The sequence below is a fragment of the Megalobrama amblycephala genome, linkage group LG7, assembly GCF_018812025.1.
Source record: "Megalobrama amblycephala isolate DHTTF-2021 linkage group LG7, ASM1881202v1, whole genome shotgun sequence".
Taxonomy (NCBI): domain Eukaryota; kingdom Metazoa; phylum Chordata; class Actinopteri; order Cypriniformes; family Xenocyprididae; genus Megalobrama; species Megalobrama amblycephala.
In genome coordinates, this window is record NC_063050.1 from 24467680 (window position 1) to 24487799 (window position 20120).

The following is a 20120-nucleotide window of genomic DNA, read 5'->3' on the forward strand; positions in this document are numbered from 1 at the left end:
CCTGTGAGTAATTGATTTTGATTGAAAGAAACACCAAAGCTAAGTTAACAGTAGTTAGCAGTAATCAGACATGTGCTGGAGCTACTGTAAAGGGGCTGTTCTGTTTCTCCCCTTCAAGTCTATTTGGCTAATGCTCTGATCTTGCCTTAAGTTATCCTCTTTGTTTAACATTCGTGTATTCTGCTTCGGATCAAATAAGGACCCAAACACCCCATGGAGTGAATGTGACTCTGTTTTGAGCATAGAATTCATCCCCTCATAACATTTCTATGCTTTCTTTCTTTCCGCCTCGACACAGTGTAGAGCAGTGCTGCTCTTATACCCTTCATTACTGTCAGCCAAATAAAGCTGAGCTGTTATTAGTCTCAGCACCCTGTCGGGTCTCTCTAGGCACAGGCCTGTACTTTACTGGGCTTTGGAAGCCAGACAAGACTTAGAGGAGTTTAATAATACAAGTCTTAATAAACACCTTGTAAGAAACTTAAAATAAAATGATCCTTAAAAGACGTGTTTAGAAATTTGTTATGTTGATTATAATAATGTCACTTTTTTTGATCTAACATCTATCGTAACAGCCTAGCAACCATGAGCATTGTCCTAGCAAACCCACAGAACACCTCAACAACTGCTTAGAATACTCAGAATTCTCAAAATACTGAGAAAGTTGACAATGTGTGGTGACAGTTTTTGCACAGATGTTTATTTTCGAATTCACACCCTGCTGTTTCAAATATAGTTTTGGAAGAGCAGCATTGGTCTGTTATTGGTACAAGCTAGTTACTGCATGTAGATGAGCATGACCAGTTTCCAGCTTGAAAATGTCCCATGCATTCTGGTAAACACAAATAAAATGTTTTTAACTATTTAAATTGTGGTAGGTGTCACGTGTAGATGAACATACTGGAATCAAAGATAAAAAAGAGTCTTTTAATAGGCAAGGAGAACACGGAGTATCGGAATCTCAACTAAACATTGACATAAACAATACCGGAAAAGAAACTGAGGAAACTAAGGCTGCATCCGAAATCGCATTATCTCTTGAGTAAGTACTTATTTTGATTAAGTACATTACTTAATGACCAGTTAAAATGTACAATCAAAATAGTATGAATGTGTGTAGTATGACTGTAATTCGGATGTACTACATTCAGCATGTTGTCATTATCACGTGACCTGCCAGCATCAGTTGCGTCACATCAACGCTATTCACAAATCCTCTCCTGTGGCCTCATGGGATAGTTAAGTGTCCATTGTATGTACACTTCAGTATCTTGCCAGATGTAGTAGGTCATCTGGGTACATTTTGCCTACTCTTTTGAGTACTGTGAATTCGGACATGCTTCTTTTGTCACATGCTTTTTTCACCTACTAGATAGTAGGGAAGTATGCAATTTTGGATGCAGCCTTAGGGTATATAAAGCAGGGAGATAATGAGTAGAACAGAAACAGGTGTGTGGGAACTAATTATCAGCCAGGGAATCTAACTAGGGAACACAGGAAAACAGGAAATGAGCAAAATGAAAATGAAACCAAAATGGAACATAAGGAGCATACACGTTACAGTATGTTGTTTATGTTGTTTTCAGAATGGGCCATGCATGTTATTTTCATGCTGTCCATGTCATAATTTTTTGCCATCTTGCAAAATTAAAAATGTACACAAACTTTTATAGTAAAGTGAAGTGAATCTTAAACTTTTTGACACCATTAGCAAAAACAATATTTGAAAGCCCAAAAGAAATTTCTGTTACTTCTACAAACTTTTATTTATTTATTTATTTATTGAAACTAGGAGTGGTAATATATTAACATGATTAAATAAAATAAAGTTTCAATGGCTAATTAATCATTCTTCTGGGTTTACATTTATTTTTACGCATTTATTTTTTATTACCAGTTTATTTAAAGGATTAGTTCACTTTCAAATAAAATTTTCCTGATAATTTACTCACCCCCATGTCATCCAAGATGTCCATATCCTTCTTTCTTCAGTCGAAAAGAAATTAAGGTTTTTGATGAAAACATTTCAGGATTTTTCTCCTTATAGTGGACTTCAATGGTCTCCAAACAGTTGAAGTTCAAAATTACAGTTTCAGTGCAGCTTCAAAGGGCTTTAAACAATACCAGACGAGGAATAAGGGTCTTATCTAACGAAACTATTGGTCATCTTCGGAAAAAAAAATGTAAATGTATATGCTTTATATAAACAAATGATCGCCTTCCAAGTACTTCCGCCAAAACCGCACTTTCGTATTCTTCAAAAAGCTTACGCTGTATGTCCTACGCCTTCCCTATTCTACTTCCGGAACAAACGCAGCGCCAGTTCCATTTTTCCCGTAAGTAGAATAGGGAAGGGGTAGGACATACGGCGTAAGCGTTTTGAAGAATACGAAAGTACGGTTTTGGCGGAAGTACTTGGAAGGCAACCAGTTTACAGAAACACATTTAGCTCCATTCCACACTGTACTTTTTTGTTTTTCTTTTTTTTTATAGAGCCAATATATCAGTTAAAATATTTCAGGCATGTGTAATAGTCTCCCAGTGTGGCTTTAGTCTGCCACTGTACTCAGGCCAACAACTGGGCCCATATGTTCCTTTAATCTGCTGATTGATGGGAATACTGCTTAAGATCCGTTCCACAGACTGGCCATCCTTGCACTTCTAAGTGAGGCTATTTAAAGATTAAACACCTCTTTTGCCAATCGAGGCTGTTGAATAGCTGATTTATCATTAGCATCATGTTAATAAAGTACAAGATCGATCTTATAGCAATTCTCTCTTGGCCTTTTTTGTCTTTCTCTATACAGTGTCATGCTCATGAAGGGGAAGAGGGAGCTGTGTTCCTCTCCATCTGTCTGTGATCTTTCACTCAATTCCATGTAGATGTGTGTGTGTGTGTGTTTGATGGAGCTCCACATTGGGACCATCTGTTTCTTGCTGCCCACCTCCATTTGTGGAGGAGTGGGCTGAAATCCGGACATCATTCTTTGCCCACTACCACTGCGGCTGTGTGTGTATGTGGGTGTGTTTGCATGTGCCCTCAAATTGTTTCTTTTTTTATATCCTAGCGATGCATTGTATATTACTCATACTGAATGCATATTTGGTACATATCTGAAACACTGAAATTTCAATTGAAAATATCTGGCAGAAAATACATTTTGGGGTTTTGGCCAGTTTTGAAGGGTTGACAATAATGATTTCTTGTTTTCAATTCATCTTCATTTTGATGAATCAATACTATTTTGTTTTCAGTTGATGCATGAATGAACAAAACTTCACTGAACATCATTTGTAGTGTGCATCCCATCCAATAATCACAATAAGCTTTGTTACTTTTGATATGAAACAAAGTCTCAGCTTTTGAATTCTGTCAATTTTATAATGGAAACAATAAATATAATTTTATAATGCTCTTTAATGTTGCGTTATACAGACTGTAGATGCCTCAGTTCAAGTGACATGTGAAACGATTATCTGTTCCTCTTTACTACTAGTTATAGCACAAAATAAATATGAATAAACATGTGAAGACATGTTTAAAAATAAACAGTACAACTAAAATGCATCATGTCTCATAATCGCTCAATCAGTGTTTTAACCACAGAAAGAAGTCAATATAACAGCTTGTAAAGAATATGTCACATGATGTTACTTTTACCTTAGGAAAGTCATTCAGTGTCCATGGCTCATTAGTCATTTAGAAAAAAATAAACTCAGAGAGGAACATTTTGCTAAATATATTATGCACTATATTACTCATTATGTTATTACTTTAAGGTGATACAGAGGATCTTTTCGTCGACTGAGAAACCAAAGACTGTTAGTGAGTTTTTGAAATGAGCGCATGCGTAAGAACAACCCCCCTCCTTCACAGCTCATTTCGAGGGAACGCCTCCCAAAACTTGTGCACGAGTATTGGAACACGAGTGTTTACCACCGGCATTCGCTGTGTCGTGTTAGTGGATTCATTGTCGGACTCACCGCAGGTAACTCATAATCTACAGTTGTTACTCCTGTCTCCTGGATGCGGCGCCTGTAGAGTGTGGAAAGTTAATGGAGCGCGCAGCTGCGCACGTCTCTCACAAGGAACGAAATGGCAGTGATTGACAAGCCAGAGGGCCAATCGTTTACGCGATGATCGCCTAACCGATTGGCTGATGTTTTTAAGGCCCTACCTCGTGCACAGATGATGTATATTAATATTATTCCTTTCAGTGCACCTAATAAATAGTCTTTTATCAGTTAGTAAAGACAGTTTCAAGTAATATTGCAAAAATGTATAAAACAAAACATCCTCTTTAGCACCTTTAACCTGTTGTCTTTTTTATTAGACCCTATTGAAATTGCTCGGTCTATTCTTCTTCTTCTCCGAAATGAATCGCATTTTTGAGGGCCTAAACATGCTCGAAAACTCATGAAACTTTGCACACGCATCAGAAGTGGTTGAAATTTACATCTGATATTGGTTTCAGAATTAGGTGTGGCAAAAGAGCTCGATAGCGCCACCTACAAAATTTCAATTAAGCGCCCTTCATGATACATTTCACGTATAAATTTGAAATTCGATAGACACATGTAACAGCCCAATACCTACAACAAAGTCCCTGGGAGCAAAGTCTGAAAACAAACAGGAAGTGAGATATTTTGAATTTTCTCTGCAAAATTTCCAGACGTTGTACTTTAATGAACTAATTTTATCAGAGAAACATCATATTTACATCATATTTGGTCAGTCTAATCTAAAGGCCTTTGCAAAGTTAAATTGCGAAGATCTAGAGTTTTCGCTGAAGGGCGTGTCCGTGACGGCCTGACAAAGTTCGATGTTTCGCCATGAAACAGGAAGTTGTTGTAACTTGGTCTTACAATGTCTGATCTGCCCCAAACTTCACATGTTTTATTAGAGTCCTGGCCTGAAGACATCTTCATGACAATATTCAGTTACAGTCATAGCGCCACCTGCATGCAACAGGAAATGTCATGTTTTACACTGTGATTAGCTCCTCATTGAGATTTAACCAGATCAACATCATATTTAGTCAGTCTAATCTTAAGGCCTTAGTGACGTTACATTGCGAAGATCATACATTTTGGTTGAATGGCGTGTCCGTGGCGGCCTGACAAAGTCTGATGTTTCGCCATGAAACAGGATGCTGTTGTAAGTCAGGCATACAGTGTTTGATCTGCCCCAAACTTCACATGTTTGAAAAGAGTCCTGGCCTGAACACATCTACATTACATGACAATATTCAGTTATAGTAATAGTGCCACCCACTGACAACAGGATGTGACATGTTTAACACTGTGATGCACTACTAGCAACATACTAAAATATGCAGTTGAGTGCTAAACATGCTAGCAACGCTTAGCTGAGTGCTAAAGCATGCTGCTATCGTCATGACACGGGAAGCTGTTGTAACTCAGTCATACAATGTCCAATCTGCCTCAGACTTCACATGTTTGATAAGTGCCCTGGCCTGAAGACATCTACACGCCAAAATTAAGTTATAGTCATAGCGCCACCAGCTGGTAGCAGGATGTGTGGAAAATACAAATAACTGATGTAGTCCTCCTATATTTATATACTTAAATGCATATTGCCCACCGTACTCTGCTTTCCTAAAGCCACCGGGTGGCTTTCATTGCTGCTTGTAGCTTTAATTTAATATATGTTTGAATAAATCTGTCATTACTACAAGTTTTTATTACAGCCACTGTTTAAATTCCCAGGTAGTACATTATTGTAGAACAATACTGAACCAAAAATTGTGGTTTCTATTTTTAGCTGTGCATGAGGTGATCCTGACTCCAGTTTTAAAATTCAAGTGTGTGTTTACCTATTGGCAGGCTGACACAGAATGCACCCACAGAACTCCATAAAGAACAGGAATGCCTTTCATTGATAAAATTCTACAATAATGCTTTCAGCTACCAATAAGAGTGTACTGCCAGTTCCGAGTAGCAGATTTTATCACGTTTATGTCCATTCGTGCAAAAAAATAGCTTCTGGTATTTCAAACTCCTGGTCTGAATAGACTGCAGCACAACATTGTGAACTACTACATGCTTTATCAGTTAATCAGATAGCCGTCGCAGTCACATGGTTACTTCCATTCATTTCTCAAACAGTGTTTCTCTCTTTTTCTCTTTCCCCACCCTTTCCCCTCTCTGTCCAGATTACATGTTTGCAGGATTTTTTCGGGGACGATGACGTATTCATCGCGTGCGGCCCTGAGAAATACCGTTACGCACAGGATGATTTTGTGTTGGATCACAGTGGTAAGGCTTCAACAGCCTTTATAACCGGTAGGCTCAGCTAAACACTAACTTCATTTCAACCCAATGTCTCTCATACTAAACTCTAATAAAAAAAATGTATTCCTTCACTGCACATCTAGGAAGACATATCACACACACACACACACACACACACACACACACACACACACACACACACACACACACACACACACACACACACACACACACACACTGTATATACATCACATTGCATATATAGGCTACAACCCCATTTCCTGAAAAGTTAGGAAATTTTGTAAAATGCAATAAAATCAAGAATCTGTGATTTATTAACTCTCTTGAACCTTTTTTTAACTCACAAATGTACAAAGAAAAAAATTCCAATGTTTTTGCTGGCTAAATTAATTGTATTTTGCAAATATAAACACATTTTGATGTTGATGACTGCAACACACTCCAAAAAAGTTGGGACTGAGGCAGTATAAAACTGAAAAGATTACAGAATATCCAAGTTAAACTGTTTTGAAACAGTTCACAATAAGCAGTTGAACTGGTAATAAGTGAGGGTATCGTGTTTGGATATAAAAGGAAGATCCACCAAAAGCTCAGATTTTACAAGCAAAGATGGGTCATGGCTCACCACTTTGAGGATTTTTCTGAAGAATATTGGGCAGTTTAACTGTTCAGGACAAACAAGGGACACATGAACAACCATCACAAAAAAAAAAAAAAAAAAAAAAAACAGTTGTGGATCATCCAGGTAACCACAAACAGTATTAAGAATCAAGCGTTCACAAACTTTTGAGCGGGTCATTTTTATAAATTCAGCTATTTTTTTGTCTTGTGGACCATATGCAAACATTTTTTATGTAAAATATCTTACTCAGGACAGTACTAAATAAAAAATAACTTGCCTATTGTATGATCCCTCTTATTTTGTTAAAATTATTCACATTTTCACAGATTCTGCAAGGGGTTCACAAACTTTCAAGCAACATTGTATACTGCCATCAAGATGACATCTTGCCAGGCCTCATTCTGCACTTACAAGTGTTTTTTTAGGCACTCTACACCATAAAGTGAATGTGCTTGACTGACCTGCCTGCAGTCTGGATCTGTCTCTTATAGAAAATGTATGGCCAGTCATGAAAAGGACAATCAGACAATGACGACCACAGACCGTTAAGCAGCTGTCTTGTATCAGGAGAGGTTTTTGCAAAAATTCCACCTGCAAAACTGCAACAGTTAGTATAATCAATTCCCAAAATGATTAAAAAGTGTAATTAAAAGGAAAGGTAATGTGACAGTGGAGGTTTTTTTTGGTGTGTTACAGCCATCAAAATTTCTATATATTTACAAAATACAATTAGTTGGACAGTGAAAACATTGACATTTTTTTTCTTTGTATTTTTGTCAGTTAAATAAAGGTTTAAGGGAATTAAGAAACAACAGATTCTTTGATCTACAGATTTTATTGCATTTTACAAAATTTTCCAACTTTTCTGGAAATGGGGCTGTACATATTATACACTTAATATACACTTCCATTAAAAAGTTTGGGGTCAGTGAGATTTTATTTATTTATTTATTTATTTATTTTTGAAAGGAATTAATACTTTCATTCAGGATGCATTAAATTGATCAAAAGTGACAGGGTCCCACTTTATATTAAGTGGCCTTAACTACTATGTACTTACATTTAAATTAATCATTTGATACAATGCACTTATTGTGTACATACATGTTTTTACATTGTACTTATATTTTAAAAACACCTGCATGTAATTACATCTGTAATTAATTTCTGTAATTACATTTATAATTACACTGTTGACCGTTCCCTTACACATTAACCCACCCTTAAACCTACCCATACCACCAAAGCTTTCCCTAACCTTACCCGTGTCCCACCTCAATAGCAGCAAAAGTGATTTGCAATTCAATATGAACCCAATAAGTACACTGTACATATATTTTTATGTAAGTACATAGTAGATAAGGCCACTTAATATAAAGTGGGACCAGTGACAGTAAAGACATTTACATTGTTACAAAAAGATTCTATTTCAAATAAATACTCTTTTGATTAAATAATTAAATCTTTTGATAAAATATCAACATATCAGAATGATTTCTGAAGGATCATGTGACACTGAAGACTGTAGTAATGAGTAATGATGCTGAAAATTCAGCTTTGAATTTTAAATTGTCACAGGAATAAATTACATTTTAAAATATAATTATATATATATATATATATATATATATATATATATATATATATATATATATATATAAACATATAAAAATATATATAAATATTATTACAATTTAAAATAAATTTTCTATATATATATATATATATATATATATTTTTTTTTTTTATTGTAATAATATTTCACAATATTACTGTTTCTATTATATTTTTGATCAACTAAATGCAGCCTTGGTGAGCATAAGAGATGGTTGTGTACTTTATTTTTCATATCGGAGCTGGTTAATTTTTATACTGAGAATTTAGTTAAACAAACGTGGAAAATATTTTATAAGGAATAAAATTACTATTTTTTTTTTTCATCAGTGCTATAAAACAAACAAAAAAAAAAAAACAGCACAGAACAACTATTAGTATCAGCACACAAATGTTGTATCAGTGCATATTAATTACTTGCTATCAGCACAAAAACACCATAGAATTGTCTCCTACAGAAAAAAGTAATAGGATTACAATAGAATCATTTCCATAATGGAATCGTTCATTCACATTCATTCACTGGGTTGCAAAAATGAATCCATTTTCCAGAATGAACACAAGGGACCTAAGGATTGCCATTGTCAGAGGAAGTGACCTTGTTATGAGAAGTTCCTCACCATTGTTCAGTGTGCAGTTTGTGTTTGTCTACTAGTGAACATGAAAGTGCAGGTGGGGAAGTGAAGATGTTCTGTGGACATGAAGTTCTAAATAAAATCATATAACTTTGCCTATGATGTTCGTCCCGTTTTGCTGAAAGCTGTAGCGTTTTTCCACACACACACACACACACACTGTGATAACTTGATTCATAGCTGTGTGAATTTAGTTCAGCTTCTTGGCATTTTGTCCTAGTTCTTCTCTGCTGCCCCACTTAGACTAAGTAGGACTTTTCCAAAAATATAAAGAAACGGTAAGTTTGCGTCTGACTGTATTTACTGCTCAACCTTTTCTTTCTGCAGCAGAAGTGTGTCCTTAAAACGCAAGTCCACCCAAATTCTAAATCTTCTGTAACTAAAGAACTCATTACACGTTCTCTCTCAGATTCTGCTGTGAAATGCTTACATTAAGCCGCATGAAACAGATTAGCTGGGCAGTAATGGCATTTTAATAATGGCATTCAGCTTGTTTTATCTTCATCACTTCACAATCTAGTGCTCATCCGCTAATTTATCACTGCTCGGTGTCATTAGCAAGTGCCGTGTAATCGACAGGACAGATCGGGCTCTCTAGAGCTGCTGTACAGTATGAGTCATTCCTTACTAAAGTTCTGCACCCACTGCTCTCATTAGAAAGATGGGCTGCTCTCATAAGCCTTGTGTAGACTATTTTATTATGCCTCTGCGGAAGGCTTCACAGTCTTGGATCATGTCTCGAATATATCTGCAGATACCACTCATTTACTAACAAGCCTCTATATTAGGCCTGATACAAGCATTTTGTGTATGTTTTGATGTGTGTATGCAAGTATGCTCCTGTCTAGAGCTTTTCATACTGCACTTAACCCCGGGTTATCATCATTCTAAACATCGCTTTCAACCCCGGGTAAAGGAACGTTTCACACTTGTAATTTAGAAGCGGTGCTAACCCGGGGTTATGAAATGGCAATGCAGTGTTAACCCCCGCATTGTGATGCCTAACTAATACAGTGTGAATTGATGCAGTGTTAGAATGTTACAGCTAGACGCTTAGCAACAGACAAACAATCACGTGCCTCATATTTGCCTGCTTTGGACACTCACAGAAAGACTATTCATTTTATATAAACAGTAAATTCAGCTTTTGAGAGGAAAATGTCAAATGCTGACAGAAAACGTGACAATTTGAGTGAAGAAGATACCGGTTTCCTTCTTACCGTTATAGTCAGAAATGTCCATTCAAGTATAAACTCGATAGTATAGTCGGCAATACAAGGATGCACAATGCTAGAGCTGTGTAAACAGGTTGCGTTCTGCGTTTATCCAATCAATAACACCGCAAATATGCGAATAAGAACATTAACCCATGGTTTAGGAATGTACAATGTGAAATGTCAGTTTATGAATACCCAGGATTAATTGTTGACCCTGGGTAAATTAAGAGCAGTGTGAAACATGAAGCAAGTTAACCCAGGATTCTGCTTACCTGGGGTTTAGAATGATCAAGTGTTAACTATTTCAAGTGTGAAAAGCTCTTCTGTGTGTCTGTTGTACTGCACATGCTATAAATCAACAAATTTATACACAACCATTCAGAAGTCGGGGGTCAGACGGGGTTAATTATTTGAAATGGGTAGACACCTAATGACTCCTAAGTCTTTGTCTGTCCTTGCAAATGTTCTGAGACCTCATTATACGACATCATGTATATACATTCCCTGCTAATTTATAGTATCTCTGTGTCCAGAATGTCAGGTGCTCAAGTCCTCTTATTCTCCTCGTTCTGCTCCTCCTGTGAGATACTCTGGTATTAAAAGTCCAGGATCCACCCGTCGCAGCAAATCCCCTGGATCTGGTGAGGATACACTGCACCACCACTAGAGTCACACTCAGTGTTGGGGGTAACGCAGTACAAGCAATGTGAGTTAAAGGGTTAGTTCACCCAAAAATGAAAATTCTGTCATTTATTACTCACCCTCATGTCGTTCCACACCCATAAGACCTTCGTTAATCTTCAGAACACAAATTAAGATATTTTTGTTGAAATCCGATGGCTCCGTGAGGCCTCCATAGGGAGCAATGGACACTTCCTCTCTCAAGATCCATAAAGGTACTAAAAACATATTTAAATCGGTTCATGTGAGTACAGTGGTTCAATATTAATATTATAAAGCGATGAGAATATTTTTGGAGCGCCAAAAAAAACAAAATAACGACTTATTTAGTGATGGCCGATTTCAAAACACTGCTTCATGAAGCTTTGGAGCACAGATGAATCAGCGTATCGAATCATGATTCAGATGACGTGTCAAACTGCCAACGGCTGAAATCACGTGAATTTGGCGCTCCAAACAGCAGATTCGACACACTGATTCATCTGTGCTCCGATGCTTCCTGAAGCAGTGTTTTGAAATCGGCCATCACTAAATAAGTCGTATATTTTTTGGCGCTCCAAAAATATTCTTGTCGCTTTATAATATTAATATTGAACCACTGTACTCACATGAACCGATTTAAATATGTTTTTAGTACCTTTATGGATCTTGAGAGAGGAAGTGTCATTGCTCCCTATGGAGGCCTCACGGAGCCATCGGATTTCAACTAAAATATCTTAATTTGTGTTCTGAAGATGAACGAAGGTCTTACGAGTGTGGAACGACATGAGGGTGAGTAATAAATGACAGAATTTTCATTTTTGGGTGAACTAACCCTTTAATTAATCAAATTACTTTTTTCAAGTAACTAGTAAGTAACACATTACTTTTAAATTTATAACAAAATATCAGAGATACTTTATCAAATAGGTAACGCAAGTTCCTTTGTTTTACCATTATTGATTAACACCTCTCATGTCCCCATGCTGAGAGAAATCGGGAGTAAGTTGGAGAGGCGTTGTGTGCGCTTTGTGAACTTGATGGTTATTGTAGTTCTAGATTAAATGTGAGAACGCATTTACTCATCTCACTTACAAAAACAGATTCAGTATTCCTCAAAATGAATAAAAACGTTGAAATGCAAATTCAGAATATTGCAAACCTGCAATAATTAAATATGTTAAATAATACTAATATACTTTATGTATTTAATCTCACTTTATTAAGCAATGTCTTTGCTGCTGACCTTTGATAATCCAAGTCAACCATACGAATAAGCAAAAATGACTTTAGTTAAACATCACATTTGTGTTTAATTTTTAGTTTTTTATTGCTAAAATGAAATTTCTTCTCCTGCACTTGTTTGAAAGGTTTGTTTGAGCTGTGCCCTCTACTGTACAGGCATGAATGTGCATTTCCTTCAGCCTGAGGCGTATTCATTTCACTTTTGGTGTGAAAGGGCCTTTACATTTGCCAAAAATAGAACTTTGGTAGAGAAAAAGTAATGCAATGTATTACTTTCCATAAAAATTAACTAAGTAATGCAATTAGTTATTTTTATCTATCATACTATATCTATATTTTTATCTATCCACTCATTTCTGAAACACTCTTTTCCTTGTTCACCTGCTTTCCTCTCCACTGTAGTAAGAAGAACTGCAGGACATTTCTCTACAAATAGTCAATCTCCAGTCAAATCACCAAGTAAGTTTCAATGGTAATACCCCTGAAAAGAAAACAATTTTATAGCTCTATATGTCCCCCCTGAAGTTTTATTATAATATTAATTGAGGTTTCTTGCACCAAAAACAGTGATAATTTAGTTTTGCATGACCATTTCCACCTTCTTTTTGACCCTTAGAAAAAAACAGAATGTTTTTCTGTCGTACCTTTAAGACTTCTAAAGGTAAATGACTTCTGTTGTGATTGGCTAACTTCTTCTCATGTGAGTTAAGGTGCGGTCACGTTTATTGTTGTTCTGCAAATTTTGAATTTGAATTTAGAATAATAGAATTTGTCATTTGTCATTTCAGTAGAAATCCATACATTCTGGAATTTTGCATGATGGCGAAAGATTTCCTCGTGTAGATTCGGCAACAGCTTCAAGTTGGTCACACGGTTTTGCCATGTTGACCAACGGAAAGTTGCTTGGTTTGAAAGTGACTTCTGCATGAGCTGTGCTTCATACATCGCTACAGTATTGACTTAGACAATTGACCTTTATTGTCCGCAAAATTTCTGGGAACGATCTCAGAACTTTCTCAAAAGTGAGCACAAAAATGTAATTTATGCATCGTTCGTGGAACGTTTTATTTCTGATACATTTTATTTGGACGTTCAAAGCTTTTTTAAAATATTAATACTTGTTTCATAACATTCAGAGAACATTTTTAAAAAAGTAACGTTTCCGTAATGTTTGCAAAATTATAAAATGGAATGTTCCCTTAAAGGTAGGGTAGACAATTTCGGAGAGGCTGTGAAAGCATAAGATCCCACTCTCCAAAGCCACGCCTCCTTCAAAACACATGAACGCACAGAGCCAGAGCAGAGTCTGCAAAGCATCATGAGAGACGGCGTTAAATTACCTCATGTCTCAAAGCACATAACTTTACAATAATAATGAATGTAAACAACTTAGAGAGCTTTGACTTGTACCACCTGAAAGCTGCAGATTCATGTGGGTGTTGATAGTGTTGCCATAGAAACGCACGTTTCAATGTGCAATTCTGAGGATGTGAACAGCTCTGAGCAGAACGTCACGGGTTGCCATCTTTTAATAACGGTAATTACAACATGGCGTGAATGCAGAATAAAGCTGGATGTTTTGGTTCAGGAGAAACTGTAAAAGATGGACCGAATGCAATGATTGGACAAACATTTTTTGGTCCTGAGACTTCCACAGAAGATAAATGTAAATTTTTTAATATCTAGACCACTTATTTTATTGATTGCTATCAGGATGTGAAGAGAGTTTCAACCAGTATAACAAGACGTGTTTAGGAAAAACATTGCCTACCCTACCTTTAATGTTCGCATAAACAATTTCTTTTTAAACATTTAAAAAGAAATAATGTAAAAAGAAATAAACATTCAGAAATAATGTTTTCATAACTTAATGGTTACATTAGCTAAACGTTCTTAGAACATATTTTTGTTTGCTGGGCGTGACGTCACCTTAACAGCACCCCCACTGCCAAGCTGAATACCAATAGGCATTAGTATGTAAAAAGTAGGCTGTTGTGTGTTAATTTTCTGGGGGGTTTTTTGGATCACATCCGTATCCATTGCGAGTAACAGATGCTAACTAACCAATGAACTGACAACCCTTTGAAATTCTTGAGCTTCTTGTTTGAGAGGAGTCTCCCAGTATGATGTTAAATTTACCTAAAGGATATTTATCTGTGGAATGCGCTGTACATGATCTCCTAACCCTTTGGTGCAGCATTCAATCATGCTAACAGCTCTCCTGCATGGCCTTCCAAATCCATCAGCTAGTATAGAGAGCCAACTCCCACACTGGCCACTGCCCCAAACCCTGGCATGCACATACTCTAATCTATCAGACATACCAATTGGATGTGTACACTAAATGCAGTCATCCTCAAATGCCTTCTGCTTAGACCGGCTAATGCAGTAAACACACCCTAAATTCCTGTGCCCCTGAACTGTAAGGGCTCTATCGCATGCCTGGAGAGAAATCTACTCATGCCACACACTTAACGGGAAATGCCAAGAGCAGCTTTTCTTTGAATCCATGCTCCCTGTGGATTCTGACGCACTTGGGATTCTATCCATGATGTGCATAATTGTTTTTTTCTGTTAAATTCTTTTGCAGCTATATATGTGGATGGTGTTTATTATTAAATGAGGTTTGATGCTTGATATTACTGGGTTATTTTATGATTTAGCACTGTGGATTTGGTGTCAGGTGAGTGGTGCATGTGAACCCTTGCCTGTGCGTTAAGAGACTTTTTCTGGGCCAAGGAGACGTATGCACACGCATTCCTAAGAGGCGGTTCAGTTCATATTGTAATCGAAACAATGTGCACTAAAGTTCAAAAGTTTGGGGTCAGTACAATTTTTTTTTTTTTTAAACAAATTAATGGTAAAACTTTTCAATAATGTCTCATTTGTTAACATTAGTTAATGCATTAGGTAACATGAACTAACTATAACCAATTTATTTTTTATAGCATTTATTAAAGGATTAGTTCACTTTCAAATTAAAATTTCCTGATAATTTACTCACCCCCAAAAATCCTGGAATGTTTTCATCAAAAACCTTCATTTCTTTTCGACTGAAGAAAGAAAGACATGAACATCTTGGATGACATGGGGGGTGAGTAAATTGAAAGTGAACTAATTCTTTAACTTTTGTTAACCCTTAAATGCATACCTCGGGTCTTTAGTGACCCGGGACATCATTCACTACCCTCCTCCTCGTTCATTTTTTAAAGATAGACATCAACCTTCTTGATATTCCTCAATCAATTCATTATATAGAATATAACAAGAAAAAAATCATAAAATTATAAAAGAATGCCTATTTTTGTATTCATTTTTTGTAAAAATTGTGTACCTGTATTTTTTCTTCACAACAATAATTGAATCTTAGATGACGGAATAAGTGCAATTCACTTTTATTCCACAAGGTGCCAATGTCTGATACACAATGCTGAAGTGACGACTCATTTAGACAGAAAGGGTAATAATAAGAAAAACATAAAATGGCTCAGCGATTAACTACAGAGCAAGTACTGAACGCCATCAAATATGACTATAACTGTTACTGAATGGATCTGGTGAAGCTGTTAGTGATTGAAATATTGATTTTGAAGATGTTGAAAATCATATAGTTTTGAGAATACATTTGAGATCGCGAATTGGCTCATATTCGTGACCTCAAACATAAAACTATCCTATTATTTGCTGAATTTACTGGGAAATGAGCTCTGACGAGGACAGTGATGATGGCATAAAACATCTGCTCAAACTGAGCCCTTTCAAGCTCCAAAAGGTAACAAAATATGCTTTATTTTATTCTTCTGTAATTGTTACTCTAATATCAGAGGAGTTTTATATTATCACGACAGGTAGAGATCCTTCCGTGTTGGATATAGATCCGGGTCGATAAAGACCCGAATATGTAAGAATGATTGGTGAAACAGTCATGCATTTAAGGGTTAATGTTAGTTCAATTACAAATACAGTTGTACAATTGTTCATTAGCTCACAGTGAAACTATTTGTTAACAAATGCAACCTTATTGTATATTTATTAATTTATAAACTGATCAAAAGTGACAATGACAGACTTGTCCATTGTTACAAAAAATCTATTTCAAATAGCCCTAAATGCTGTTGAACTTTCTGTTCATCAAGAAAATCTAAAAATATATCACGTTTTCGACAAAAATACTAAGCAGCACAACTGTTTTCAACATTGATAATAAAAAGAAATGTTTCTTGAGCACCATATTTCTGAAGTATCAATTGACCCTTCGCAAAGACCCGCCCCCCTTAGTTACAGTTGCTTTGTCCGACAAGCCATGATGGCGCTGTCACACCACACAGAGTGAAAAATACATCGCGGAGCAAAGATGACACTGACAACATGTCGACAGACAAGACAAAGCAGGTTACTTATGATATGAAACAAACACCCAGCTTTCAAATTGTGTTATTTTTTTTTTTGTGCCGTTTTGTGGCTCTTTAATGTGTCATGAAAGATGGCTGTAGTGCCTCAGTTCAAGTGGCTCGTGAACCGATCGTCTCTTTCTACTAGTTAATTTATAGCATCAAATAAACATGAACGAACATGAGAAGAAATGTTCTTTCAAATGCGGAAAGACGTCATTACACACCATTTTTCAAGTTCAAGTCCACTGAGGTTAATCTTCTAACTCCAGACTGCTTTGTCGGACAAAATGGCGGATTCGGCGTTATGATTGGTTGGATCGCTTGGCAATCAAACTCCCGGCGAAGGGTCAGTTGACACTGAAGACTGGAGTAATGGCTGCTGAAACTTCAGCTTTGCCATCACAGAAATAAATGAAATGATAAAATACATTAAAACAGAAAACAGTTGTTTTAAATTGTAATAATGTTTCACTTACTGTTTTTACTGGAATGTAACTGATCTACTTTTGAACAGTAGTGTATGTTTATATTTTATGCCCTATTCTGCTTAAAATGTATATTTTAAATTCTGTCATTTGTTTACACAGTTCTTAAACCTATATGATTATCTTTCTTTTGTGGAACACAATGTTGGCACTTCTCTTGATCATACAATGGAAGTGAATGGTGAAAATGTGCTGTCAAACTGCAAAAATGAACAAAAGCACCAAAGAATGACCATAAAGATGTGACTCATACAGTGCACTGTATTCCAAGTCGTCTTAAGCTTTTATGCCAGGAAAAGAAGAATTTAGGTGTTATACATTAGGAATTTTCTCCTCCTCCTAATCCTCAATCACAGTCAGCTAAGAACACTTTTAAATAACCATTCAAATTGCACAAATAATATTTGACAGTTAGGATGGAGTGAAAGAATCATACAATTTCAAAAGACTGGGAAGAGATATATAGACTTCACTTTCGTTGCTTTGAAAAAAGCCTTTTATTTGTCTTTTTTTTTTTTTTTTGTCTACGGAAGAAAGAACAGGTTTGAAATGACACAAAGATGAGTAAATGATTTAGTGTGGTCCCTATTCATGGTGGCCGCCATGTTAAGATCACATGACTGGCTGAACTCTGCTTATTTTATGTAGGTAATATTCAAACAGATTTATGAAATGTCTTCAACATCATTACTGCGGTCCAAAGCAATGCATGTGTAGCAGAAAATAATGAGTGTAAGAAGTAACACCATGTTTTTTTCCCCTCTCTTTTCTCTGTCTCTCTCCCACTTCCTGCTACACTCCTCAGTAAATGGAGTACCTAACAGCCAAATCACTACCCCCAAATCTGCCAAATCCTCCAGTTCCTCCCCAACCAGCCCCCGCAGCATGCACAACTTCAAGGTAAACCCGTTGGCATGGCAACAGCCTTCTCTGTGCTGCAAATCAGTTTACAGGCAAAACATTTCTAGTTTTAAAATGGATTATTTCTTCATCAAGTCAAAAATAAGATCAGGCTTCTGGATGCTGACTCATGGATGACACTTTCATTTGTGATTAAGGGTTTAGTGATGCTGCCTAAATTACTGCCTCTCAACAAATTGAAGCAGTTTTAACACCCTTAAACTTCTTTGGACACAAACAAGTTTTATCAGAATATGCTAACTTCTCTTTTTCCATACTCCAAAAAATTGAGCTAGAAATTCATGTTATTTTTTTCTTCTGTCTGAACTTTTCATACTTTCAATGATATATGCAAGCTTTTATTTTATTTCTATGTTGATTGTTAAACAGTAACATGAATGACATGTCAGTGATATCTCTGGTAGCTATACAAGATTTGATCTAGGCTATTAAGGTCGGCAAATTATGAAATACAAATTTAATGACTAAATTGAAATATTAAATATTTAAAATATGCATTGAATATTGTTTCATTAAAGTATTTAGCTGAAATATGTTCTTTGACTTATCAGCTTATCAATATATATTAATAAGTTTTTATCAGTTTAGTATATTTCATGTTTTATTATAGAATGTAGGTCCACTATTAATACACTACATACACTTCTACAGTGGTATTATTAACTCTTTCCCCACCAGCATTTAAAAAAAAAAAAGTTGCCAGCGTTTTTGATCATTTTCACAAAATTTCATGGCCCCCAGAATATCTGAACAAATAGCAAAGCCTCTACTTAAAAAAAAAAGGGAAAAAATCTAGCTATTCTAGCTTCATGCATTCCTTTTTTATCAACACTTGAATGTGGGTACGTTTCACACAAAAAAAGCAACATTCTGAACAAAGAGCTGAGAAAACCAATGCGTTTATCACTTGATTCTGCTCCTTTTTTTCCTGTTTTGATCCAAAGATTCTGTACTCTTTCAGAAATTACGTAAAATTATATCTAACTTCCATATAAAACTGAAAGCACGGAAAGCATCTGTCAATGACGGGGAAAGAGTTAAAGTACTACAGCACTGATATTACTTCTTTTAGGTACTTTCTTATAGTTCAATATCAGAGGTAGATTTGGAAAAAGTAAAAATGTTAATTGCCCTTGCTCTCCCTTATGGGAGTTCCCAATTACCTCACAGCTCGCATGTGCAAGGTGCTTAAAACACTTGAGAGCGTCTGTATAGAGGTTGTTTAGTAGCAGTATAGTTGTTTCTACATTATCTGGCAAGGGTATAGAAATCTTGAACAGCACTTGTAATTGAAAATCCGCTCTGAAAGACCTAATCAATTCTATTCTTGGAGGCATTGTGAGTCGAGGCATTGAGATCTTGCTGAGATCAGACTACAGCACACTGTAATTAAACCAAAGGTCAAAGTCAAGTACAATCATAGCCTAGAGAACTCCTGGTGTTAATCTGCTTAACTGACCTGTCTATCAGACAGTAAGCTTCTTGGTGCTATCTTTAAAGCTTTTTGAAAGAAAAATAAAGCACAAGGAGAAATTTCATGACGGGGAGAGACTTTAATTCATTTTTAGAGTGGATTTAGTGTTATATTTAGTAGTGAATAGTGAGTTATTTGGCGCACACTCACTAAGTAAACCAAATGAGATCTCAATTGTTTTTTGTTTTTTTGTTTTTTTTTCTGAGAGCAATAAAATGAAATGGAGAATTTTGGTCCAAGTCTTTATTATTATAGAGATAAACATCTAAAAGTTAAATGTTAGTTAAATGAAACATAACAGAAAATTGTATTAAGTCTAACAAGCTTTAAGAGCAATATCTGCATGCACAAATTGAGAAATATGCTATTTTCAGAAGCCTTTCAGAATGTCTATTATGAAACAGCCTTTAACAAATTATTCATAGTATTCCACCATTATAGTGCTCTTATCCTGAATATATGACCAAATAAGTGGTTTGATGGAAAGTTGCTGGTTCTTTGCACATTGTTCCTGAGATTTCAAGCTTATTTTAATCCGAACGCGCCAACGTTGTGGTTACATAAATATCTTCCCACT

The 20120-nt window shown here is 36.0% G+C and overlaps 1 protein-coding gene across 15 annotated transcripts in view; it reads left to right on the forward strand.

Annotated features, from left to right (window-relative positions):
• Positions 1 to 20120, forward strand: part of dclk2a (doublecortin-like kinase 2a) — a 64268-nt gene that overhangs the window by 22997 nt on the left and 21151 nt on the right. For 10 of the 15 annotated variants that reach the window (XR_007185771.1, XR_007185772.1, XM_048196682.1 and 7 more), the window contains exons 3-6: positions 6177 to 6306; positions 10898 to 11005; positions 12672 to 12728; positions 17954 to 18048. Coding sequence is in view for 13 of the 15 variants with exons in the window: in XM_048196682.1 (XP_048052639.1) it covers positions 6177 to 6306; positions 10898 to 11005; positions 12672 to 12728; positions 17954 to 18048 (390 nt within the window). In the remaining 2 variants the exon portion in view is untranslated. The remainder of the gene's footprint in view (positions 1 to 6176; positions 6307 to 10897; positions 11006 to 12671; positions 12729 to 17953; positions 18049 to 20120) is intronic. The other 5 variants (XM_048196675.1, XM_048196678.1, XM_048196679.1 and 2 more) reach the window with 2 other exon arrangements.